Here is a 26,911-nt window from a genome sequence, read left to right on the forward strand (position 1 = left end):
ATATATTTATGTATTTAATATGTTTTCTTATTGCATCATAAAACCTATGTAAGGTTTGCTTTTTGTCATTTTTGCATACTTAAAATTCTAAGTAATTTTATTAAAATTTCTTGAGAAGCAGCATTAGGGCATGGGTTCTGAATTCACATTCTAGAATTATCACTTATTAACTGCATGGCCTTGGGCAAGTTACTTCATCTCCCCATCCTTTGATTTCCTAATATCTAGAAGAGTGATAATAACATTTGTGTCAAAGGGTTTCAGGATTTAATCAATTATTGCATATATAGTGCTTACAAAAGTACTTGACACTTAGTATTACTAAAAAATAATGCTTCTTTTAAATACAAAGTAAATTAGTGCTTAGGTTTTACCGTACTATGTAAGTAATAACACCAAGAAAATCATTTAAATTTTTAGTGAAATTTTCAAATATTTATATGAAAATACCTGTCCCAATAGTTTTCTGACATAATATAAAAACACATGAAACTATAGAATACATTTATGCAAAATTTTGTGCTCTTGAGATGAATACAGATACAAAAAGGAACTAAACTGTAAAAAACTATTGTTCTGTCATACACACAAATATTCCTATAACTATTTCTAAAATAAGAGAAAACATTTATTGAAAACAGTTGCATGGCATAGTCAGAAACATAAATACTATAACTTAAAGAACTGCTTGCCTATGCCTGTTACATTCCATGAAGTATATGAGATAAAATGTGCTCACGACCAGCAATTTTCAATTTATTGCTCAAAGATAACTGAATCTGTATCAGGTTCAGTTTAACTTTCCAAAGAGTGGAAGAAAAACTCAGTTTTTTCAGTACATTTCTGGAGATCTGAATTTCCCCAATAAATTTTAAGAAAAGAACTCAGACTTTCATTAGATTGCTTACTCTACATAACTAGTTATTCAAAAAGTCATACACAAGTCAGTTAATGCATTGCAAGACTATTAATATTTCTAAGGTTAATAAATACAGTGATATTAAGGCTTTTGAGCAGTTTTTACAAAGAAAATATTTTAGCAACATTAAGATTTTGGTTTTTTTTGTTTGTTTGTTTTACTATTGCAGCTACTTAAAATAAGTGAATTATGTTTTACCTGTACTTCCAACAAATGGCAGCCTGTTTTATGGTGTACTAGTTGTCCATAAAGATGTATAGGCAGGTAGACATGAGGACGCTGTAATCTAGTATAATAAAGATGATTAATATACCTCCTGGCTAATTTAAGAATGCTAACTAGAACAAAAGTATTAATAAGTATTTGATAAATAAAATTACATAAAACTCTCCAGCATAAATGAAAATATGCAAGAAGGAATGAGGATTTCTCAGGTAAAATATACGCTGAGTATCCCTAATCTAAAATGCTCCAAAATCCAAAACTTTTTCAAGTGCTGACATGATGCTGTAACTGGAAAATTCCAAACATTAGTATTTAACGTAAACTGTTTCATGCACAGAATTACTTAAAACATAGTATAAAATTATGTTTAGGTTACATGTATAAGGTGTACATAAAACATAGATTAATTTCATGTTTAGACTTGGGTACCATCCCCCCAAGATATCTCATTATATATATGCAAATATTCCAAAATCGGAAAAATTCCAAAATCTAAAACATTTCTGGATGAAAAATCTAGAAGTCACTTATATTGGTAAAGATCATTTTGATCATGGGTTTCCAAGATGCTTTGATGACTTACAATACTTCAAACAAAGTAATATAAAAACACATGAAACTATAGAGTACATTTATGCAAAATTTTGGACTCTAGCATTTTGGATAAGTCATGTTCAACCTGTAACAGTTTATCAGATCTCAAAGTACTGGTAAGACAATCTAGGGCTAGAAATGTAGACTGGGGTGCCAGCATGGAGTATGTCTGAACGCTTTATCAGTAAGGGTATTCAACAAGCCATGAATGCCACTGAATTTTTGAGCAATTAATGATGCGCCTTAAGATTCTTCCTATTTCATGTAAGAAACTGAATGTACAAAAACTCAGAAATGTTAAAAAATAATTAATAATGAACTGGTTTTAAATTTGGTAACTGAGAACTAGTACTGGGTATACACCTTTGGTTACTCCGACGAACATAGTTATCACCATCAATAGGCTTCCGATAAGTAGTAAGTGCTTCATTGAGTTGTTCCTCAATCAAGTCAACATATTTTGAGTTATATTCCTAGAAGATAACATTGTTTTAATTGCACATAGTATCACAATGACAGTCACTAAATTTATAATATGTCAGATACTTAGCAAAGGATAGACAGATCAAGGTATTATGAATGCAAATGTTCTATCATACCCATAAGCTTTCGGCTCAGGTTTCAATTACTACTATATACTGATGACCCCCATATCTGCCATCTTCCTCACAAATCTGAGTTCCAGATCCACATTTTCAAGTATTTCCTGGATACCATCACTTGGTTATTGCACAGGCAATGCCAGTTCAACATACTGAAAATTCATTATCCTAATCTTAGCCAACCACTTTTTACATATGTGATCTCTTAATAGTGATCCATTGTATATTCAGTCATTAAATTAGAAACCTTATGAGCCAAGTTGGACCTCTAATTTACTGTATCCAATCAGCCCACGAATTCTGCCCATCTTATTCTGAAAATACCCAGAAAATTGTCCTTTTCTATTCAACTTAACTACCAGGGAAGTTCAGGCACTCATCAAGTGTTATTTCTAAACTTGTGTCAATATTCCTAGACTTTCCCTTTGATGATCAAAATTCCACCTCTTCACTGCAACCTGTCAGGTTACTAAAGTACAACTCTGACAACTCTTTAAATATCTGTTAAGGATTTCCCACTACATATACAACTGAAATCCCTTAGGATGATATAATGTGGCTTATGAGGCCGTTTACAATCTAGCTTAAATTTACTATTCCAGACCCATCTTGCCACCCCACACTTATCTTAGTCCTAACTACACTGGAATATGACTTTCTTCATAAGTCTATAATGTTTCAATCTATACAGCTTTATCCTACTCCCTCTTCCTTGGATATCCTTCTTCCAATTTATTTGCCGACTTACTCCTCAAGACCATTTCATGTATCACATCTTCTACTGTGTCTGATCAACATTTCTTTTGATAATCCCTAAGGCAGAATCATTAATCTCTCCTCTGTGTTCCGTTTATACACTTGCATATGCCTTTGTCATAGCTCTTCTATTTTATACTTACTATTTGCAAGCACTGCACCAAAATTCTAAGCAATTTTCTAATACTATGATTTTGTATAATAAATTTTATTATGATGATTTAAACATCTTCTAGGAAACAAACCTATCACATCTTGTCTTAGTTCTACAATTCCTCAAATACTAAAAGACTTCATGCCTTAAGTTGTATGCTTCAAAGTTTTAGTCCATTTAAGGAGCATCTCTTATGAAATATGGCTCAATAATGACACTATAAAAGAATCTGCAACTATGTTAACAAAAAAGAGAAAACAGGATAATTGATCTGAAATGAAAAATCTAAAAATCACTTATATTGGTAAAGATCATTTTGACCATGGGTTTCCAAGATGCTTTGATGACTTACAATACTTCAAACAAAATAATGAAGCCACAGCAATCAACAGCTAAAGAAATGCTGTTTCATATGTTCTTCCAAACTACTCCCTTCTTAGCAGATTTCCCTAGTACATATGATAGCAACTACTCCCTTTCTTAGGTTTCCCTATGACAGCAAGAAGTTGATTCTCAGATTTAGGTAAAGTAGTACCCTAAAATGAAGTTTCATTAAATGATTTATCTCTTTTGGTAGAACTGTTTTCAATCTTCTTTCATTAAAAAAAATTATTTTGGTTTTAGATTAAAAGGGTTCATGCAAAGTCATAGGCTATATAAGGGACCCAAGAGTGAAAGAAGTAGGGCCAACACATTAGATTATAAAATCAAATTAGTAGAGAGCAAAATTTCAATAGAATGAACATAGTCAAAAGTTCAGAAATAACTGTAGTTCAAAAAAAAAAACCATCCTCTAAATTCACAAATCAATTTCCAAAGACAAAAACACACAAATTCAACATTATTCAATAAGAAGTTACCTTGTGCCACTTTTCCAATTGTTTTGCTACATAACCTCTTTCATTCAGATAGGAAAACCCTTTCGGAATGGAGAGAAATCTGTAAATTAACACAAGCAATAGTTTTAGATTGAGTCTGGCCAGTCTAAGAAGCTAAAATAACTAAAATTTTTTAAAGTATAAGGAGCTAAAAGACTTTAGGAATATTTCCTAAAGTCAACTTCCCTTCCTAAAGGTCAACTATAATTTATCATAACTTCAATTACAAATAAATTTTCACAATCTTTGCAACAACGCATCAACCCAATCACAATACAGAAAATGTCAGCCAGGTGGGATGGCTATCCCAGCACTTTGGGAGGCCAAGGCGGGCAGATCACCTGAGGTCAAGAGTTCGAGACCAGCCTGGTCAACATGGTGAAACCCCGTCTCTACTAAAAATACAAAAAATTAGCTGGGTATGGTGGTGTGCGCCTTTAGTCCCAGCTACTTGGGGCACTGAGGCAGAAGAATTGCTTGAACCTAGGAGGAAGAGGTTGCAGCGAGCCAAGATCGCACCACTGCATTCAGGCCTGGATGACAAAGCGAGACTACATCTCAAAAAAAAAAGAAAGAAAGAAAAAAAAAGGAAAATGTCATGAAAAGTATGAAGAGACCAAAAGGTTTTTTTAAAAACACTCCAAAAGAAGGAAAAGACAATGCTTCAATATTAAAGGAAGTGCAAGGTCAAAATTAGGTTTATTTCAGAGCTTAAAAGGTAAACTCTTTAGCGTACTTCCTATTTGGATTTGAATCAATCTTTAATATACACTGTCAAAAAAAAAACAAAAAAAAAATGTAACTATGAAAATTTTACCTCAGGAGGAGAAGCAAACCCTTGTCTCCAAGGTGGGATAAAGCTGGTTTCATCTGAATGAGAGCATGAAGATTGGCCTAAAAGAGATGATCATTATTTTTCACAATTGCAGAAAGATAGCAAACTTTTTAGTTTCAAAATGCCTATTATGTATTATACTTTAAAGTAATTGTCAATTTAGTATTTTTTTAAAAAGTATTAAATTATTAAAAAATGAACCTTTACCTTGTCTTCACATGCTTCATCGAGGATATCAAGAGCTTCAGAAGAAATTGTTTTGTTTTTATCATGTAGCTGGGTCACTAACAACTCAATTCCCCAATTATTAAAGAATTCAACATTAGCTCTCAACAATACCCTTAAATGTTTTGTTGCATAGAGCCTGCAGGCCTATAAAGATAAATGAATACATTAAAAAAAAAACTTCAGCATAAATAGTCTATTTGATTTTATTTTGAGATAGTCGTGCTACTTGAAAAGGGAAGAAAGACTGGAATTGGTGGTCTAGCCCTTGATTCAAATACTTTTTTGGTCTTATAAAATAAAATACTTCCGTTTCTATCTAGCAGCTTCTTCCCCTTGATATAAAAAATAACAGTACTATATGGAGTTCCTTGGAGAAACTAAAATTTTAAAGTAAACTCAATTTCCATATCATCTTCTTAGAATTTAAAATTAATTTTACTTAGCCTAAAATCATCAAGTAGTGAATTAACTGGTTATAAAAATACAGTTTTACTGGCTATGTTATACTCACATCAGTAGCTGCAGTTAAAATTTTGGAAAGGATGACTCTGGCCAATCCATCTCTGCTATAGTCCAAGCTAGAAACAGTAAGTTTTAGCAAGTGATCTTGGTTTTTCAAGGAGCAAAGATTAAGGAGACTTAAAAAAAAAAAAAGAATAAGAAAGGTTACAAGAAATTACTATATTGATACATTAATTCAACAAATATTTTTTCCAGCTTTACTAAAGAATAAATGACAAAACCGTATTCTTCAAGGTGTACAACATGATTTGATGTACACATACATTGTGAAGATAACCACAATCACTTAACACATCAACCATCACACATAAGTTACTATTTTGAATGTTGGGGTGGGAAGGGTATGAAGACAATTCAATGCATGTTTTTAAAATTCCTATTATAAACAAGCTTTTCTGAAAGAAAGCATTTAATAACAACTATCACGTAAAAAAGAATATTAAAGCACAGATAATGCTAATTTAAAATAAAACAACCAAATACGTACACGGACTAAAATGCATACCATATCTGACTACATTAAATATAAAGTTTATGTATATATTGCAACAAAATCTAGGAATGCTCACCATTGAAATACACTGCATTTTTCTAGCATTTTAACTCCATGAGGGTGGCAAGAAAGTGTTCCAATAAATAAAAAGTAGTGTTGACTAAGGGTGGTCAATAAACCATTATTTTGAAGACTTCTTTCAGGTTTCATTCCAGATGAGGCATTGAGCCACTGAACAATATCCTTTACTAGATCTTCTAAGTATCCTTGTCCATCCTAAAAGTAAATACATTGTGATACTGTGAGAAAAGCATTCAAAATCTACAATTAGAAAAATTAATCTCAATCAAGTACAAAAATTTAATAATAATGATGAAGTTACCAATAATAACTATCAATCAGTGAGTACCTGTTGTTTCTTAATCCACTTCAACACAATGCTGCATGGAGATGATATTATTCTCCATTTTACAGAAGAGTAAACCAAGTCTTCTAGAGGGCTGACAACTTGCCCAGTCTCATAACTAGTGACTAAGTCAGGATTCAACTCTAGGTCTGGGATCATTTCCTAAGTTTCTAAATACAGCTTATGCATATTCAGAAGGAAAAGCAAAACAGAAGGTGGAAACAGAAAGAGGGCAAGGAAAGCAAATTCAATAAAAATACATTTGCTCTGGAAAATATTCAGAATGCTCACCTCTTCAGATTCAAGAAGAAATTCTGTAAACTGGCAACCTACAACTGTGAGCTGTTTGGCCTTGGCAAAATCCAGATCCAGGTTGGCATATAATTTACTGCTGGGTTTGTAAAAATAAAGTAGTCTTCGTACAAACCTAAAACCAAAACACAAGTAGCAAAAAGGTAAAAAACAAAGCAATTATTTTAGAATCTTAACCATTGTTTATGACATTATAAGGCTTTCAGAATATGTTTTGGGTCTGAACCTTGGGATAAATGGCAAGAAATAGATTAAATGTGTTTGGTACACGATATGGTTTGAAATTTCATCTTCAATTGTTTGTCGTGAAAGGGATTTCACGAGAGAAAAAATCAAGGGGGCGGTTATCCTCATGCTGTTTTCGTGATAGTGAGTGAGTTCTCACAAGATCTGATGGTTTTATCACGAGCTTTTCCCCCTGTGCTCTGTACTTCTCTCCTGCTGCCATATGAAGAAGGATATGTTTGCTTTCCCTTTTGCCACAATTGTTAAGTTTCCTGAGGCTTCCCTAGTTATGTGGAATTATGAGTCAATTAAATGTCTTTCCTTTATAGAAATTACTCGGTCTCAGGCAGTTATTTATAGCAGCGTGGGAACAGACTAATACAGTACATTTCACATCAAAAAAAAAAAAAACAAAAAAACAAAAAACTTTCATTGTAAAAAATATCTCCACGGAGTAAGAATTTCATGGTGAGATGGCTGGAAGAACTAAAGGAGAAGAAAGATGTTAGCCGGATGAATGCAGATGTGACATGGCTAGAATATAAAATTGGATAAATAGAATGTCACCTGAACTTAAATTTTCTTCTATTGTATTTTATGTAGAACTTTGTCCCATGGCTCAATAATGTTCTATTGTTAAGATAATTGTAAGATACTACACTATGATTTTGGTGGTTTTTCACAATTAGGCAAAAGGTCAAGCACAAAAGTTGCAATTTAGGCCAATGAATTTATAGACATAATTTATACTATTTCAACATTATGTTCTAAGCTTCTATTGAATTTAGTTCAGTTCAATTTCATGCACTATAATTCAATCCAATAGAGGTGTCCAATCCAGGAGTTGGGAAAACAAAGTTGGGTAAGACATCATCTGTGCTCTCAAGGAGTATAACAAGTTAGTACTATGCTTTTTTGAGTGTAATTTATAAGTTATCTCTATTTCTTAAAACTTAATAATATAAATATTAAGTTACATATCATGAATAGAGAATGCAATCAAATAATAATGTTGATGACAATTTCTTGAACATACTAAGGCCCTCTTTCAAGATCAGTACTGATAGCTGGTTAATCTAAACTCAGGAGTAAAAATGTATGGGTGTAATAAAAAACAGGATAGTAGCTTAAAGCGTTCGTCATGCTACAAACATTTGCATGGGTTATGGAAGGTATGGTTAAGGAGAATATAAACTGCAGTTAGAATGGATAACTCCAAAGTCAAACAGGAACAGAAGCTGTATATTAAAAATATAAGCCCTTATTATGTCATCCTCATATGTTAGGGCTAAAACCCACTACATAGTTGATATTACCCCAGTTTGAAAAACGTTTATCTTAACTACTTCATCTATTCCAAAACTAAAAGCAGAATGTAAATAACTAAAAAAAGAGTTTGCTAATATGTTTTGGTTATAAAATAAGACCATATAAAAAAATATATGAATGTACCTATTGAGAAATTATTAAAATGTATGTGTATATTTTTAAAATTGTTACATATTTTAGCAGGCATTAGGCATAATATCCATATCTAAGTTCTTTAAATTTAAATGCAAAATAGTTCTTACATACCTGTGTAACTGTTCATCTTTATAGTTTCTTAGATTTACATTTGGCCACTAGAAAAACATAATATGTTATATTACATATATATTTATCAATTCTCAAATATATGATAATTATAATACATTATAATTAATAATGAAAGACAAGCCATTACCATGAAGTATCTTTTCATACCTTAAGAATGGTCCCTATAAGATTCCAATTCCATTCAAGATTCTCTTTATGTTGAAGAACTTGGCTATCTCTAAGGTTAATTAAAAGAGCTTCCTCTGTATCCTAAAATCATCAGAAAGTAATAAGAAAAATTAAGGCAATCTTCCTCGTATCAGAAAACTAAACTCAAATTTGAAAAACTGAAAGATAGCTTTTCCATTTAAGGATAGACCAAGGTTTTTCAACTTTAAAGTTATAAAAACCCAGCTCTAAATTATAAAACTCAGAAGCCATCTGAATATTCATATGCATGAAGAAAAGTACAAGCTCAAACACATACATATTAAAATCCAGTGGTTAAGAAATTAAGATACTGTGTTTAAGTTGAAAATCATGATTTCATGTCACTACCTTAAGAACAAATATATCTTTCTGAACTCGGAGATATTGATCCCGTTTCTGGTGTGTTGCAATTGCTTTCTGAATAATGTGGTCTAAATGAAGACTGTAAGGCTTAGGTCCTCGTTTCTTCATTTCATGGAAGCGTTTTAAACAGTTCAAGGCTGCACTGGCTCGCCTAATGAGAAAAACAATTCAATTAATACAGTAACAAGACCAGCATAATTTAAGAGATTACCCTGGTAAATTGTTAAAGCTTATGTAAGTTCAAAGCTAGAAATTATTATTGATAAATTATTTCATCAAATTTGGAGAGACAAAGACAAAAAAATCAACAACACTACTGATTTATATAAAGATATACTGATTATTTAGACTCAACTAAACATGTGCTTACTAAACTTTTCTTCTATGGTGGTGGGTATATTTGTATATTGGTTTTAGGAACTCCTACAAGGGCAGAAACCTAGTATTCTACATTTTCTATCAAAGTTTTAAAGCTTTGCTTTTCACATATAAATCCTTAATCCACCTGAAACTTATTTTTGTTTATGGTATGAGGTTGAAATAATTTCACTGTACTCCCATAAGAACAATCAATGATCCCAGTATGAACTGAACAGTCTCTATTTTCCACATTGGCCTGTAACTGTAAATGGTTTATTTTTATAAATTATATTTAATTCTTTGTGGTACATAAAAGTGCAGTTTTGAAGAATTTGGTAGCAAGTCTCAACTTCAGAATTTCTAGTAAGTAGAATTTTTCAATATTGGGATGTGCTGAGTGGCAAGTATTTAACAGTAAAGAAAACTTACTGAGCTAAAGATAAAACTATTTTAAGAGGACTATTCTTACTGGAATTCTGGAGATGTATTTGAATTTCTGATGAGCTCTGGAATTTGTGGCCATACTCTGACCCTGAGTTTAGGTCTATCAGGTATTGGGAAAGTACGTTTTTCCATCGTGAGACTACTAATGTAAAAGCTAAAAGCTACTATTACTGATGTAAGCCTAGAGACAGAACTGAGATAACTCCTAATGCCCTCAGTTTGTAAGACAAATTTGGTCTGTTTAACAGTATATTCAATAGCAGAATGAAAATTAAGAGATTATTAAGTATAATTTATTATTAAAGCTAAACTTTTCAAAAATGTATAACTCTTAACAAAAATACATAGTTCTGAAGAGCTAAAAAATGGCATTTCACGAACATCAAGCCAAAAAAAAAAAAAAAAACATGGTCCATATATAAATGTTTCTGATCATAATAGCAAAATAAAGGAAAGAAAACAAACACAACAAGACATTCCTGGCCCAGATAAAATCTTCACCAAACCAAACTAAGTTCCTGCTAGCACTTCCCAATGAGGCCTTCCATCCTTACCTTTTACATATATTTTATTATTAGCACTGGAATTCCAGCAAAGCTACAGTTGTATTACCATAATTTTGTTCATAAGTTCTATGTTTGCAATATCTCCTTTAGTAGTAACAGTTCAGCTTATTGCTATATGGCCCAGTAGTACTTGTTACTAAATGCCAACATTTTTAACCATGCAAATAAAAGAAAATAGTAATATTGTAAAGCTTTGTTAATTTTAAATAGTTCATAGACATAAAGAGCCAGAACTGCTGCTCACAACATAAAGGAGTCCAAAAAACTCTCAGCTAACATTTTTAGTAATATGATATCCTATGTCCCTGTCTACAAAAATGCTGGAAAAAAGTGATTTTATTAGACTATTAGTATTTTGTACCCTAAAACACAAATTATTATTGTTAGAGCTATTAATTTTTCGTTTAGCAAATTCTCTAAGAGAATTTCCCAGCATAACCTATCCATACCATTTTTTTTTAAAAGAAGAAAAGGTAATCTAATTCAATATTAAATATGTCAAACAAAAGCTTTGCTAATGCTCTGATACTTACAGTCTCTTTTCCTTTGGGATATCAAAGGATGCAGCCATATTCATTAGGGTTGGCAAGCAGTGCAAATGATGGCTATGTGAATGAGGAAGAATTGTGTTTGCCTAAAATGAAGCATAACATTTTACATGAGTTTTCAGAAGTAGAAATATTTTATGTTACAGATTACCTGCACATATAATGCTGTATTCAAGACTATTACAAATTCTGAAGTTTTACTCATAAAATTAACTTATTTTCTCCAATACATGCTTATTTATATCATATCTATAATACTTCCAACAAGGATGAAACATAAAGATACACACATTATATTAATATAACCATTAAGTTTCATAGATTCTTTATTATAATATCATGTTTTTTAAGTGGTATCCAAATTAAATTTAATTCTTAAATGACCAGAAGGGATTATATGCCAAAACATTATAGGACTCAACTTATGTTTAAAATAACATTTAAAATGCTAGATGTCATATCCAAATTTATGAGTTGGCTTAAGTTTTAAAAACTACTTTCTCAAAATAGGTTTGTCCCATATGTTAATAGTATTTAAAATAGGAAATAATAATTTCTACTTTTCAAACAAAAACCCTACCACCCAACCAGCTATCAACGAAGACAAGAACATCAATCAAATGTGGACGATAGAAAATGTAAGAATAATAAGCAATGAACTAACACTGTCATACTAAAAATAATCAGTATTTTTATTTCAAGAGAATTATGGAATTCTGGGTATGAGAGAAGGGGAAAAGATGAAATTTAATAGAGATTCCTTCATATAAAAGCAAATAATTCTGAATATTGGTATTCTTACAGGAAATGATATCTTAAGAATTAAAAGACAATCAGACCTGAAAGCCTCTGACTCTACATTAATTCTTTCACAGGTGGACCAAACAAAAAACAAAACAACAAAACTAACAAAAAAACAGAGCAAGCAGTTAAATAATTCACTAATTAAAAAAAGACAGTTAAATTAAATTCTGCTTAATGCTCTTTACCTAACTCACATAGCCCAGCTGCTATGAGGGGGGCAAAAAGGGTGAGGAGGAGGAAAAGAGATCAAGAAAGAAAAACCAAATCAAAAAATATCTGGTAAAAATAGCAAGCTGCAACATAATTTCAAAAGATTTGCCACAGAATCAATTCTTCCTTAATCAGTTTTAAATGGTTCTTTTTATTTTGTATTTTACTAACTAGTAAGTAATCTAAAAATATAAATTCCTACCTTGCAAATTAACAGGGTTCCCTCACTGATTGATTTGCTGAGAGTAAAGAATTGTCAAATCACTTCCCTAGCTCCTAGTTTCCAAAAGTTACTGTAATCATAAAATCATGGTGAAAACAAAAACAAAAAACCATCTTCTGAACCTCAAACTACAAGTTTATAGAAAAGACTATAATGTTCAACCAAGACTATATTTAAAGCTTCTGCACAAGCCTTCTAAAATTCAGGCACTACCGTGTCTCAAGTACATTCTCAGCAGACTGAAGTGGTAGCCATAGTTTTGCAATTTCTTGCTTCTTAGGTAGGAAGTCTTTCTGAAGTCAATTACGATTTACAGGACAAATATATGAACTTTCAAAGTGAGTGTAAAAATCAAAATTTCAGAATTTTGCATGTTGTATATTTATTCCATTTATAAAACCAATCAAAATATGTACACGTGTGTGTGTGTGTGTGTGTGTGCATGTATGTATCTATCTCAGGATACAGTACCAAGGGCTTTTTGTAATGCAAAGATAAACATTCATAAAAAATGCAAATTTTTTGAGACAATACAAAGCAACACTATTAAAATGACCTGTTTTATAAATTCAAACATTAAAGATATGAAACATATAATCAGAAGTTGCTAAACTTACCATATGTAAAAGCTCTCCTAAAAGGATGGTAGCTCTAACGGAGATATGATCATCACTGTTTGTTATCACTTCAACTAGGCCCTTTGAAAATAAAAAGGTAACATCATTGTTGCAAAATAATACATCTGAATACACTTGTGCATCAGATATATTTTTTTACTCTAAAAGAATTTTTTTTTTTTTGAGACAGAGTCTCACTCTGTTGCCTAGGCTCGAGTGCAATGGCAAGATCTCAGCTAAGTGTAATCTCTGCCTCCCAGGTAAAAAAGATTCTCATGTGTCAGCCTCCTGAGTAGTGGGGACTACAGGCGTGTGCCACCATGCTTGGCTGATTTTTGTATTTTTAGTCAAGATAGGGTTTCACTATGTTGGCCAGCCTGGTCTCGAACTCCTGGCCTCAAGTGATCCGCCTGCCTTGGCTTCCCAAAATGTTGGGATTATAGGCATGAGCCACCGCGCCTGGACTGAAAGATCTGTTAGAGAAAATAAACAAAATGGAATAAAATAAGGTTTGTAAGTCTTACCTCTAAAAGTCCATTACGAATAAATGCAGAGAGTATCAGTGCCAAATAATTATCCATGAGGTCTGGCCTGGAAGAAACAGCACAGAAACGATTTGAATAAAGTTTTATAGATTACACAGTCTAACATAAAAACTCTAATTCTAATAAACTGAAACCCTTTTTATATTCTACCTGGATCTGGCACGATGAGGAAGAATAGTTTTTGCCTCAGCTGCCACAAAACCATCTGAAAGTCTCCAACTGTCCTGGAACCTCCCTGGATCTAAAATAGTTAAAATTAGGTAGGGAAAAGTTTAGGTATCACTAAAACATTTCAGATAAGTATAGAACCATCAGCTACCCAGGGCTATAAAGAACTTTTAAAAGTGTTGGTTAAATACCATACATTCAAAAAGATATAGACAAAAACTATTTATGTAACTATACACAGATCTAATCTTCATTTTGGGACATCTTTGGCTCAAATAACGTGAGAATGAGATAATCTGAGGATTACATAGGTTTCTTACTGTTTTCTCTCTTCCTTTGTTGGCCCATTCCTATTCATTTAATTGCTCTAAAGGCCAAGTTGATAAAGAAGAAACCAAAATTTCTCAGTCTTAAGAATTTATTTGCCGTTTTATTTTTGTATTAATTTCCTGCCACAATTATGCAGCAAGAAAAGAAAATGATATTCAATATTTAGTAATTCTCCTTTTAGGAATTTTGTCTCCATTAAATAAAAATTACAATATATGAAAAGATACAAATGTACTTCAATACTTACCTACACTTAGTAGTGCTTCTATAAACTCCTCAGTCACAACAGGTAGAGGAAGACGAAAGATATCATAAAGCACTTCAAGCAGACCTCGCTAAATAAGCAAACAAATAGACTTTATTTTTATGAAATATTTTAAGATTTTTAAATGTTCCATTCACATAATTTTAAAAATGATAAAAACAGAACTATTAATACACCTGCCACCTAACAACATTTTAGTCAATAATGGACCATATATACAATGGTGGTTCCCTAAGCTTATGATGAAGCTGAAAAATTCCTATCACCTAGTGACACTGAAGTAGTCATAAGGTCATAGGGTAGTATTGCTCAACTGTTTGTGGTGATGTTAGAGTAAACAACCTACTGCATTGCCAGTTAATTAAAAGTATTATATATAGAATTATGTACAATTACATAATACTTGATAATGATAAAAGTGACTATGTTACTGGTTTACCAATTTACTATACTATACTTTTTACCATTATCTTAAGAGTGTGCGCCTACACTTTAAAAAAAAAAAAAAGCACTTTGGGAAGCCAAAGTGGGAGGATTGCTTGAGGCCAGAATTTCGAGACCAGCAACATGGTGAAACCCCATATCTATAAAAAATTTTAAAATTCGCTGGGTGTGGTGACACGTTCCTGTAGTCCTAGCTACTCAGGAGTCTGGGACAAAAGGATGACTTAAGCCCAGGAGTTCAAGGATACAACAAGCTATGATCATGCCACTGCACTCTAGCATGGGTGACAGAGCAAGAACCTGCCTCTTAAAAAAAAAAAAAAAAGGTTAACTGTAAAACAGCCACAGACAGGTATTCCATAAGAAGACATGGTTATCACAGGGAATGATAGCTTCATTCATGGTACTGCCCCTGGAGACTTTCCAGCGGGACAAGGTATGGAGGTGGAAGACAGTGATACTGATGATCCTGACCCTGTGTAGGCCTAGACTAATGTGTGTGTTTGTGTTTTTGTTTTTAACAAAAAAGTTTTAAAACTAAAACAATTTAAAAACAGAAAAATCTTATAGAATAAGGATATAAAAACAAAAAATTTTGTACACCTCTACATGTTTGTGTTTTAAGCTAAATATCATTGTAAAATAGCCAAAAGTTTAAAACATTTGAAAGTTATAATGTAAAAAGGTTATAGTAAGCTAATTATTTTTGAAGAAATTTTAGTAAATTAAGTGTAATCCAAGTGTACAAATCAGTAAAGTCTACAGTAGTGTACAGTCATGTTCTAGGTCTTAATATTCACTCACTTCTCACGCACTGACTCATCTGGAGCTACTACTAGTCCCATAAGCACCATGCATGCTAAGTACCCCGTACAGGTGTTGCATTTTTAATCTGTAATATAATACAGTATAACTGTATTTTTATTGTACCTTTTCTATGTATAGTAGTTTAGATACATGAACTCTACTGTGTTACAACTGCCTATAGTACTCAGTACATGCTATAAAGGTTCGTAGCTTAGAAGCGATAGGCTACACTATATAACATAGGTGTGTAGTGTAGTAGGCTATACCATCTAGGTCTGTGTAAGTGTATTCTAGGATGTTCACAGAATGAAATCGTCTAACAGTGAGTTTCCTAGAATATATTCCTGTCATTAACCAACGTATGATTAAATCATATTTTAAAACTGTATCAGACCTATATTACAGAAGGGATAACTGAATGCTTACTACTACATAAATCACTTAATCTAGTCTTTTACTGAATGCTTACTACTACATTAATCACTTAATCTAGTCTTTAAATTTTTCATTAACCTAATTGCGCATATGAAGAAACAGACTTAAAAGCAATTTCCCAAGGTCATGGAGCTAAAATAAATAAATAAATAAAACCAGAGGGTTAAACCCCAGTTGGTCAGACTCCAAAGAACATGTTCTTTTTCCACTTATAGAGTAATAAGTGAATTATCTCAACAGTTTGAACCTGCTTACAGATCCTTCCATTTATAATATATCCTTCCATTTCCATTATCTAAATACTTTTTATTTCACATTTAAACAAGGCACACCTGGTTAATATTTTTCTAATAATATTTTTCAGTTCCAGGTTTGGTTTATATAAGGAAGGGCAAAAGGAAGAAACAAAATTAAATAAAAACATTTAAGGAGAAAGGAAAAAAAAAATCACTTTAAGAATGAATTCTCTTTTCCTTCAAATTCAATTTAACTGTATAATACAAATTCTTACAAATAATTTTAAAATACATCTAATAAATAAAGACAGAAATATTAACAACTCCATTTAATAAAAACCACCATTGTCAAAATAAAATCTCACCACATGCAATAAAACATAAATTAGAAGGCATAACTAAATGCATTTACTTTTTGTTAAATGTAGTCTGTAGTGCTTGAACCTTTTACAGTGAGAATGCCCTTGTGCATTGTTTACATTGTTTTAATGAATAAAGCATAATTAAGTTCATATTTTCATCTCAATTTTTTTTTTTTTTTTTTTTTTTTTTGAGATGGAGTTTCACTCTTGTTGCCCAGGCTGGAGTGCAATGGCACAATTTCAGCTCAATGCAACCTCCACCTGCCTCAGCCTCCTGAGTAGCTGGCATTACAGCCGCCCACCACCACGCCTGGCTGATTTTTTGTATTTTTAGTAGAGACGGGGTTTCACCATATTGAGGAAGCTGGTCTTAAACTCCTGATCCACCTGCCTTGGTCTCCAAAGAGCTGGGGTTACAGGCATGAGCCACCGTGCCTGGCCTCAACTCAATTTTTAATACTGCCATCATTCCTAACAACAGCAATATTTTAAATGATTCCTATTATATTTAGGATTTAACTAAGTAGTAAATATTTACTTGTATATTTTAAAAATATGACATACATTAACAACTAATGAGGAAAAAGCATCACCTGAAATAATTTCTTTTATATAATTAATTTTCAGGAATTAATTTAAAGGTCCAGGAATGAAACAATCTTAATAAGTTTTACCTACCCTTATTTCCATATTTGGTATGCAAAGTACTCCTATTAGAGACTGGATCCCAGAGTTTCCAGGTTTACATAAATTAATAATACCTAAAGAGAATAGAAAGAAAAAAAGTCACTGACTTGAGTTTCAAAAAAATTTCTATACCAATGTATAATATAAAACCTGTGATATTTTTCTAAGCAAAACTATATAATTATGATACTATTTGGCTATCATAAAAGCTATTACATAACTGAAATGTATTTCAAGCATTCTCTGTATTTCTCTATTGATTAGAGATTACAAATAATTTCATCACTTAAATTCCACCTTCAGTATCTGTTTCATATCCAAAAAGTTCATGAGTCTGACTGCCTGATGAATGCTTCTCTGGGAGTAAGAACATGGAAGAGTATAAGACAATGGTCTGTCCTCCCTCTTTTATGCTCCTCACTTTCAAGTGAAAAAATCTGTTTGGCATTTATTATTTAAGAGTTCAATTCTAAAATATATTGAATGCACAGATGAGTACAAGCAACAGACTTCAAATAAATAATATGGTTCAAAATTTTTAAGTTACAGAGTTCTAAGTTCAATAATTTTAAACATAATAAAACCATGTCACAAAAGACGTATGAATAGCCAATAAACACACACAAAATGCTCAATATCATTAGTCATCAGGGAAATGCAAACTATATTAATAACAAGAAACCAAAACATACCTACTAGAATGGCTAAAATTAAAGACCTACAACACCAAATACTGACAAGGATACAGAACAACAAGGACTCACATACACTGATGATGGGAATACAGAACAGTCTAAGTATTTTGGGAGAAAGTCTGGTAGTTTCTCATGGACATAAACATGCATCCACTCTCTGACCCAGCAATTCCATTTAGGTATTTACTCAAGAGAAACGAAAATTCAGGTCTACAAAAAAAGCTTGTACAAAATTGCTCAAAGAAGCTTTATCTTTGATAAAGGAGCTTTGAATAGTCAAAACTAGAAACAGGTCAAATGTTCCTTAACAGGACGAGGGCTAAAAACAACAATAACAACAACAAAAACTGGTATGTTCATCGAATGAAATACTACCCAGCACAAAAAGGGAACATATTACTGATAGATACAATAACATAAATGAGTATCAAAATCATTACCTCAAGTGAAAGAAGCCTTACATAAAAGCCTTTATATCAGTATGATTCCACCAATATTAAGTTTCAGAACAGGCAAAACTAATCTATAAAAATAATAATGCTGGTTCCTTCCTGAGGATACAGAGTCAAAAACTGACTAAGAAAGAGTATAAGAGAACTTTCTGGGACGATGATAATGTTCTATATATTGAAAAGGGTTTGAATTACAAAGGTGTAAGCATTTGTCAAAACACATCAAACAGATGTGACTAATGACGTGTGCATTTCACTGTATGTAAATTTTACCTCAAATCTCTCTCCCCAAAAACAAACAAATCAGGACCATAAACAAACATCTAATTTTAGTTAATAATGTGCATGCTGCACTGTTCAGGAGTGAAGAGGACTACTGTCTGAAACTTCCTTTCAGATATATTAGAATAACATAGACGGACTGATGAACGCCTGGGGGATGGACACATGGACAGATATATAATGCAGCAAATACAGTAAAATCTAGGTGGAAGTATATGCGTGTTCACTGTATAGTTTTTTCAATTTTTCTGTATGTTTCAAATTTTTCATGACATGTTAGGGAAAACATTCTTCAAAAAGTCTTACAGGACTCCAAACTTCCCTGTACTTCTAGCTAAGCACATGTCTATTTATGAACAGTCTATATGTTCTCTTTAGATTCAGGATCAAAATTCAAATTAAAACACACTAGGTACACTTGCTTCAAGTATCAAAATAGTATTTCTCAAATTTTGATGTTTGACAGTAGTTTGAGAAATTCCGGATTAAGAAATAATCTCAAAAGATCGTACTCTGTGCTAATATGGAAAACAGGCTGTTGCATCTCATAAAAAAAATGTGTTCTAAAAGGTCATTTTTCAATCAGTTATTTGGAACTGGAAATACTTTACATCACAGAAGTAACATTACAAGTACACAAAAGTTTATTTAACTTATAAATAGTACTACAGAATATAAATATTATTTAGGAAGTTATTTCCATGAGACAAAGGCTTTCAAGGTTCTAACTTATAATGTTGATATTTCTCTTCTTACTTCAATAGAAAGGTAGAAGACTCCCACCCCTCTAAGTTTCTTTATTTTTTTTTTAGATGTTGTCTCGCTTTGTCACCCAGACTAGAGTAACAGTGGCGTGATCTTGGCTCAATGCAACCTCCACCTCCTGGGTTAAAGCGATTCTCCTGCCTCAGCCTCCTGAGTAGTTGGGATGAGAGGAACCTGCCACCACACCTGGCTAATTTTTGTATTTTTAGTAGAGGCAGGGTTTCACCATGTTGGCCAGGCTGGTCTTGAACTCCTGACCTCAGGTGATCCGCCTGCCTTGGCCTCCGAAAGTGCTGGGATTACATGTGTAAGCCACCACACCTGGCCACATTCCTCTAAGTTTCTGATGATGAATCAGTATAAAAAGACTCCAGGAGAAACTGGTTCTAATAATAGCATATAAAGTAAGACTAGATTAACATCTAAATTAGATGCTACAATAATAATTTAACATTCGAAAAAGCAGTCTAGTTTTCCTTCTTGGATGTTATAAAACAATGTAGAGTAACCTACCTGCCCATGATCGGAATGTTGCTATGATTCCCATTTTACTAGCTAGAAATCGTGCTTCTCTGTCTTCTCTGTTGCAGGGCGAGGGAGAAGCAGGGGGGAGAATTGATGAAATAAAATGTTAAAATGAGTTTTTTCCTGCTATTAAATCATAATAAGAGCTATCATTAATGTTTAAACACTTACACATAAAAATAAAAGACATTAAAAAACACAAAGACCAGATCTACACTAAAGCAAATTAGCCAACTATGAACTGACTTTGAACTTAAAATTTACATAATTTAAGTAATAAATTCTGCTTTTCTACTCAGTTCCATATTTCTGCTCTCTGAAAACTATTCTTAGATAAGATTTAATTAAGCATTATTAAGTCTGATTAATAAGCATCTATGGTACTAGGCTGCCCCTTAGCAAAGAAAATTACCACATAAACCTCTTAATTTTAATCACACGCACTCTTTACTTCAAAATCCTTGCTCTAAACTTATTTGAAAGTTTCCAACACGCAAGTTCAACAACCTATATAGGCACTGAAATGTTATGAAATAACTATATATTAACATTGCTAGCTACTTTCTTCCTTGACAATTGTGTACCCAACTGTGTCTATTATTCCTTTCTATATAATAGTTATGACAATTAAGCAATTGAATTTTTATCTCTGTTAAGCATTTTTCATGGTTGGCTTATGGCCAGTTTCAATACTTAATAGCAATTTTGTGTCTCTTTATTTATGTCACTCCAACCGCCATGTCTACCCTGGCGATTGTCCCTTTTTTCCTGTGCCACCTTTTTCTTTCTTTCTTACTTAAATTCTTAATGGTTGTGAGCATAAAGAAAATCACAGAACTGGGAAAAACAGCAACAAAAAGTAGAAATAAAGAGCAATGACAGAAAATCAGATTAGGTATTAGTGAGCAATTAGATAGTTTACAAAAGTGAATTGAAAAGCTCAAAGAAAAAGACTAAGCTAAGCAGCACCAGTTAAAATGAAAACGTAACAGAAATGAAAACGGTGGTTTGGAAGAAGGAAGAATCAGACACCTGTATTAAGCTTTCAGCGTTCTTTCTCTTAAAAAAGTTAGTGACATACCTTGCCTGTCTGGTAATACATCTCCAACCTATTAAACTTGTAATATTAAAAAAAATTGGTCATTTTCCCTGTTCCTTGGTCATAATGTACCCCTATTTATTATAGGCCTGATAATCTACCTGCTTATACTTCCGAAACTTAGAACAAAGTACAGAACCAAACAGGAAAGGAAGGATTCTGATAGAATAGCCCCACCCTCCCAACTCTAAAAAATATCTAGGTTCACCTTTTGTTCATCATCATAAGCAGAATTCTATAAATGGCTCTAACCCAAGATTCCATGACCTGATCTCTGGGTCCTGTGAATATGATATCACTGCTATGCCTGTGACTATGTTTATGTTATACTGGCTAGTAGAGCAAAAGACAGGGTATATAGCATATAGCAGGCTTGATCTAATTAGAGAGCTTTCTCTAGCTGGTAGCCAAAGAGATGTCAGAGAGGCTGAAAGCACTAGAAAGATTCTAGCATTGCTGTTGCCTTTACAGAGGGAGGAGACCACGTGCAGAGGAATGTGGGAGGTCTCTAGAAGATGATACTAGGCCCCAGCTGACAGCCAGTAAGGAAAAAGGCATAGCAGCTGTACAGTAACAAGAAACTAAATTTTCTCAACAATCTGAATGATCTTGGAAATGGATTCTTCACCAGAGCCTCCAGGCAAAAGCTGAACCAGACTTCTGACCTATCAAACTGTGATCTAATAAACTGGTATTGCTTTAAGCCATTATGCTTGTTGCCATTTGGTGTGCAGCAATAGAAAACTCATATACTCTCCATCAATAAGAGAATATCTGTATCTCCAAAGAAGCCAAGAAAGGGCCTTACAAATTCCAATTCATAGCTAAAGTTTGCAAGAATAAGTCTGAGAAGTCTTTGAGGACATCTACTTTATCTCTTAGCTCAAAGTAGATCATGTTATGTTAGGGTATGATAATGAGTTCACAGTGATGGATGTGACTGAAGGTATGAAATCACTATTTTTAACTTATGGGAAAAATGAAAAACAATAAAAACATTCCCCTGGCAATGTTCCAAAATGTAGTGAGGAATTTAAAAACCTATACTATGTATCACAGTAAGTTTATGCCTGCAATAAAGTCTACCAGAAAAACACTAGAGAGCATATTTAATGGAATTGTGTCATTTGCAAAATTGTTATAGAGAGTGCTTTATTTGATCCCTAAATTATCTCCATATACCTAGTGAATATGTGCCTTTCTCTCTAAAAACACTCTGAAAATTATGCTGTCTCATTTCTAGATAACAATATTTATTCTACTCGTTTATTTCTGTATTAACCTTAATCTCCGAATTCTACATATTACATCATTCTGCTGACTCAGTAAGTTAAGGTAACTCTTCATTCTACTACCCACTGTTACTTCATTCTTTTAGTTTTTTTAATGTAGCTATGCTAAAATATATACAATACAAAAGCAATGACCTTGGTTTCTGTTTTAGTCTACCATATATTTTTTTGAAGTTTCTCAAAGCTTTAAATTTTTTAAACCACAATAAATTATGAGAGAAATAAAACATAATTCTATAAAATAGAAAATTTATTTAAACTCACATTTCTCTGGCAGTAGAAGCAATCACGCAAACCTAAAAGCTTTAGTATTAACATATACATTCTCTTAAAAATTATTAGGAACCAATTTTACTTACTTGAGCTGTCCTTCAGCTGTATCTGGACTATGTCTGTAGTGAAAATCAGTATAGGGTGCTAAAATTCTCTAATTTAAAAAAAAACAAAGAAGAAAACAATCTTTATTTTAAAATGCATCCTTCCTATAACAACCTAAAATGCATTCCATTTCTCTCTATCTTTAATGGGTTTACTGCTTGAGGGACTTATTTGTTCTAACTCGTCATGGAGGAATATGTTGGGTGATTTTTTTTTAATGTACAAATTGAAGTTTTGAACCTTTAAACTGAGGTTTAACATGTATCTAAAACAGTGATTTGCTCAAACTAAGCACACTCATGTAACTAGCACTTGATAAAGAAAACATTATTGGCATCCTCAAAGCTCTATTACACCTCTGTAGTCACAATCAGGTAAGATTGGGTATGTTCAGGGTGGTATGATGTAGACGGTAGTCACAATCAATATCTATCCCAAGATAACCATCTTGACTTCTGACATTATGATTAGTTTTGCCTGTCTTTGAAAATTATTTAATTCTATTTAATGAACTGTATTTCCTTTTGTTGCTTGTATAAAGAAAATCCAAGTTATTTTTGTGTGTTGTTGCTTGTATTCAGCAATCTTGCTAAAAATAACTCATTACTTTAAAACTTAAGAGATGGGATCTTACTCTATTGCACAGACTAAGGTGTAGTGGCATGATCATAGCTTACTGTAACCTTGAACTCCTGGGCTCAAGTAATCCTCCTACCTCAGCCTCCAGAGTAGCTGGGATTACCAGCTATTTCAGAACTACTGTATTTATTAACAATCTTCCCATCTTGCCTACGGCATTATTGTGGACATAGATTTTAATTCTAAATATAATATAAAAGAGATTAATAATTGCATTTAACAGTCATGATTATTTTAAATCTAGTCATATATTTACTTTTACTGGTGCTCTTCATTCCTTCCTGCATTTCTTTGTCTTAGGTCATTTTCCTTTTAATTGAGGATTTTGTTTAGCCTTTTTTATGTGTCGCTCTCTTTTTTATTTTTTATTTTTTTTACAACAAATAATATTTATTAAAGTTGCAGTGACTTAAGAATCGAGGAGAGGCTTGGCTACATGGTTACAGCTCAAGGTCTCCTAAGATTTCAGTCCAAGTGTTGGCCAAGCCTGCAGTCACCTAAACGCCTGATTGGAGCTTCAGGATCTACAAGAAATTCCATTCACAAAGTGCTGATTGTTGGCAAGATGGCTCAATTCCTCCCTATGTATTATTTATCTTAGCTGTTTTCTGAGCTTTGTAACATGAAGCTTTATCAGTTTTAGAAACAAAGTTTTGGCCACCGTCTCTTTGGATCTTTGCTTCTGCCAATTTTTTCTCTCCAAAGACTAAAATTATGTTTTATTCCTTTTGTGCTCTTCAATTGCTTTCTTTTTTCTCTCTGTGCTTTACTGGGTGTGAATTAACATTATTTTTGTTTTACCCCTGGATATTTTTATTGACTTCTCTTTCAGTTTACTATCTTCTTGTTCACACTGAATTTTTAATTTCATTGTGCTCTGAATTCCAGATATATTTTCAGTACTAGAATTTCCATTTCTTTTCACATATACAATTATATAAGTGAAATTCTCCATTATTTCATCTATTTTTTTCTTGAACTAATTAATCATGATTGTTTTAATATCTTTTTCCTCTATCTGAATTACCTGTAAGTGTGTTTCTATGGATTTTTTCTTTTGGGTTTTCAGTCATATAGTCATGTCTTTTTATATGACTAGAAACTTCTGACTGTCAGGCATTGTGCACTTTATAAAAGGCTCCAAGTGATGTTACCTTCCACTAGAGATGGTTTATTCTTTCCTCTGCTAGATAGGTAGATTAAGGGAACTGATCACTTTATCCTAATGCCCAACTGAGCTAAACTGAGGCTACAATGCAATTTTGATAAGACTAAGTAGACCTCTGGTCTTCCTGTGTTTGAGGTTTGTTTCATTTATATAAAGGCTTTGATAATCCACTGTATAATATACAGGAATAAATATGCAGCTGGCCAGGCACAGTGGCTCATATCTGTAAGCCCAGCACTTTGGGAGGCTGAAAAGGATGGATTCCATGAGCTCAGGAGTTGAAGACCTGCCTGAGCTACATGAGGAAACCCTGTCCCTACAAAAAATACAAAAATTAGCTGGGTGTGATGGCACATGCCTGTAGTCCCAGCTACTCAGGAGGTTGAGATGGAAGCTCAATCACTTGAGCGCAGGAGGTCTAGGCTGCAGTGAGCCGTGATTGTGCCACTGCACTTAAGCCTGGGCAACAAAGTAAGACCCCATCTCAAAACAAAACAAAAAACAAAACACAGAGCCTATACATATTATCTATTATTCATCTCTCCAATTCTAAAATTATAGTTCTCTTACTTGATAAGAAAAAAAATTAAAGCTAAACTATTATAAAATATCAACAGTGCCAGTTTATTCCCATAGGATTCCTATGAATAATGTACTTGAAATCACTTAAGAATATTATACTAAAATTGTTGATTAATAATATAGGCTAATGTCAAATGTATAATGTGAAGGGTTTTTAAAAATAATCTGATAAAAACCAAACACTTAAGTTTCATAAAATGATGTGCAAAGACAAATTAGGGGATAATCAATCTTTTACATCGTGCATGGTTTCATACCTAAATACAAACAAATCCTTGATTTAAACTAGCTCCAAATACTATATGCAAAAGACAACAATGCAATATATGCACACGAAGAAACTATAATACAGTGCATAATTCTGTTCTAACCTCCACTATGTACTTTCTTATCAAGTATACAGTAGCCTTATTACTTTTGACTAACTGCAATAAACCCTACTTAAATCAGTAAAAAATTTAAAAGGAATTTACAAAATATATATATAGGCTTTCTTTCAAGTAGATATAATTAGTTGCTAACAAAATACGTTCAACTTCAGAGAATTTTAGTAGGTTTCATAAAATACTGTATAATTAGCAGGAGCTATTCACACACAATGTACTAAAGGCCTTACAAGTAAATGGTATTTTTAAAATAAGTAAATTTCGTAACATTATTTGTACTTTAATTTGCTTCATAAACTTTTCATAGATAATACAAAAATAAAATTTACTTTGCACATTGATTAAATCCTTAAAAGTAATGTTTTCAATTCAGTCCAAACTGAATGAGCCGTAAAATACAGCTGGGAATAAATCAGTCTCAGTTAATTTAGGCTTGATAATTAATGTGGCACTGCATCTACAAAATTTAGTATTTCAAGGTAAGAATATGCATTTAAAATCATATTTTAAAACTAGAAAAGAATATTAAAGTTCCTACCTCTAATTCTACATCAGCTCGTACATACTGTCGAGTCTTTGGATGATTAAGAAGGTGCAAAATTGTAGTAATTAGGGCCTCATTTATTCGACTTAATTGGCAATCGATCACATTTTTCAAGATGGTATTTAGTCCACCTCGAAGGGCCACCACCTCTGGATTCTGAAGTGCTAAAATAAAAGAGAAAAACTTAACATATTATATTTGGGGTAATATTAAAAGTAATAAAAAATCTGGGCTTTAAAACTTAATTGCCTTTCTGGCTTGAAAAACTTTCTAATCAACAACATTTATAAGAACAGGTGGATAAAAGGACAAGTGGATAAAATAAGAGTTACTGAATATACTTCCCCCACAACCTGATTTTTAAAATATCTTTGGATTGTCTTTTCATAACCTTTGTCCACATATTACTGGAATGGCTTTTCTCTCCTATCAATTGCAGGGAGTTCTTTATAAAGTAAGGATATTACCCATTTATCTGTTTTAAGTTTTTCATTTGGGACTTCAGATTTTGTTTAAAATTGTATACCTCATTTCTCTATATTTTTATTAAACACACACAGAACACAGTTTTAATAATTTTAAGCTCAGAAACTTCTTACTGCAAAGATCAGACATTTCTTTGTATATGTGTACATGTAGGTAGTTGTTTTAAAAGAGTTCATGATTTAGTTACATTTCAGTTTGCAATCTGTTACAAAGTTGAGTTTTGTTAAGATGATAAACACAATCTTCCCCTTCCCAAATGTTTAATCAATT

General features: G+C 32.5%; 1 protein-coding gene across 5 annotated transcripts in view; it reads right to left on the reverse strand.

Annotated features, from left to right (window-relative positions):
- The window catches only part of RICTOR (RPTOR independent companion of MTOR complex 2), a 127,102-nt gene that overhangs the window by 16,706 nt on the left and 83,485 nt on the right, over positions 1-26,911 (reverse strand). For all 5 annotated transcript variants that reach the window (XM_012460037.2, XM_012460036.2, XM_012460038.3 and 2 more), the window contains 20 exons: positions 26,150-26,319; positions 22,818-22,885; positions 20,056-20,123; positions 17,340-17,422; positions 14,360-14,447; positions 13,765-13,855; positions 13,594-13,660; positions 13,070-13,150; positions 11,201-11,301; positions 9,283-9,448; positions 8,893-8,994; positions 8,725-8,771; positions 6,904-7,039; positions 6,283-6,482; positions 5,703-5,829; positions 5,171-5,335; positions 4,946-5,022; positions 4,111-4,189; positions 2,102-2,211; positions 1,118-1,205 (listed from right to left, as the gene is read on the reverse strand). In XM_012460037.2, the coding sequence (XP_012315460.1) occupies positions 1,118-1,205; positions 2,102-2,211; positions 4,111-4,189; positions 4,946-5,022; positions 5,171-5,335; positions 5,703-5,829; positions 6,283-6,482; positions 6,904-7,039; positions 8,725-8,771; positions 8,893-8,994; positions 9,283-9,448; positions 11,201-11,301; positions 13,070-13,150; positions 13,594-13,660; positions 13,765-13,855; positions 14,360-14,447; positions 17,340-17,422; positions 20,056-20,123; positions 22,818-22,885; positions 26,150-26,319 (2,114 nt within the window). The remainder of the gene's footprint in view (positions 1-1,117; positions 1,206-2,101; positions 2,212-4,110; positions 4,190-4,945; positions 5,023-5,170; positions 5,336-5,702; positions 5,830-6,282; positions 6,483-6,903; positions 7,040-8,724; positions 8,772-8,892; positions 8,995-9,282; positions 9,449-11,200; positions 11,302-13,069; positions 13,151-13,593; positions 13,661-13,764; positions 13,856-14,359; positions 14,448-17,339; positions 17,423-20,055; positions 20,124-22,817; positions 22,886-26,149; positions 26,320-26,911) is intronic.

The sequence above is a fragment of the Aotus nancymaae genome, unplaced genomic scaffold, assembly GCF_030222135.1.
Source record: "Aotus nancymaae isolate 86718 unplaced genomic scaffold, 86718_ANA_hifiasm-v0.15.2.pri h1tg000014l, whole genome shotgun sequence".
Lineage (NCBI taxonomy): Eukaryota > Metazoa > Chordata > Mammalia > Primates > Aotidae > Aotus > Aotus nancymaae.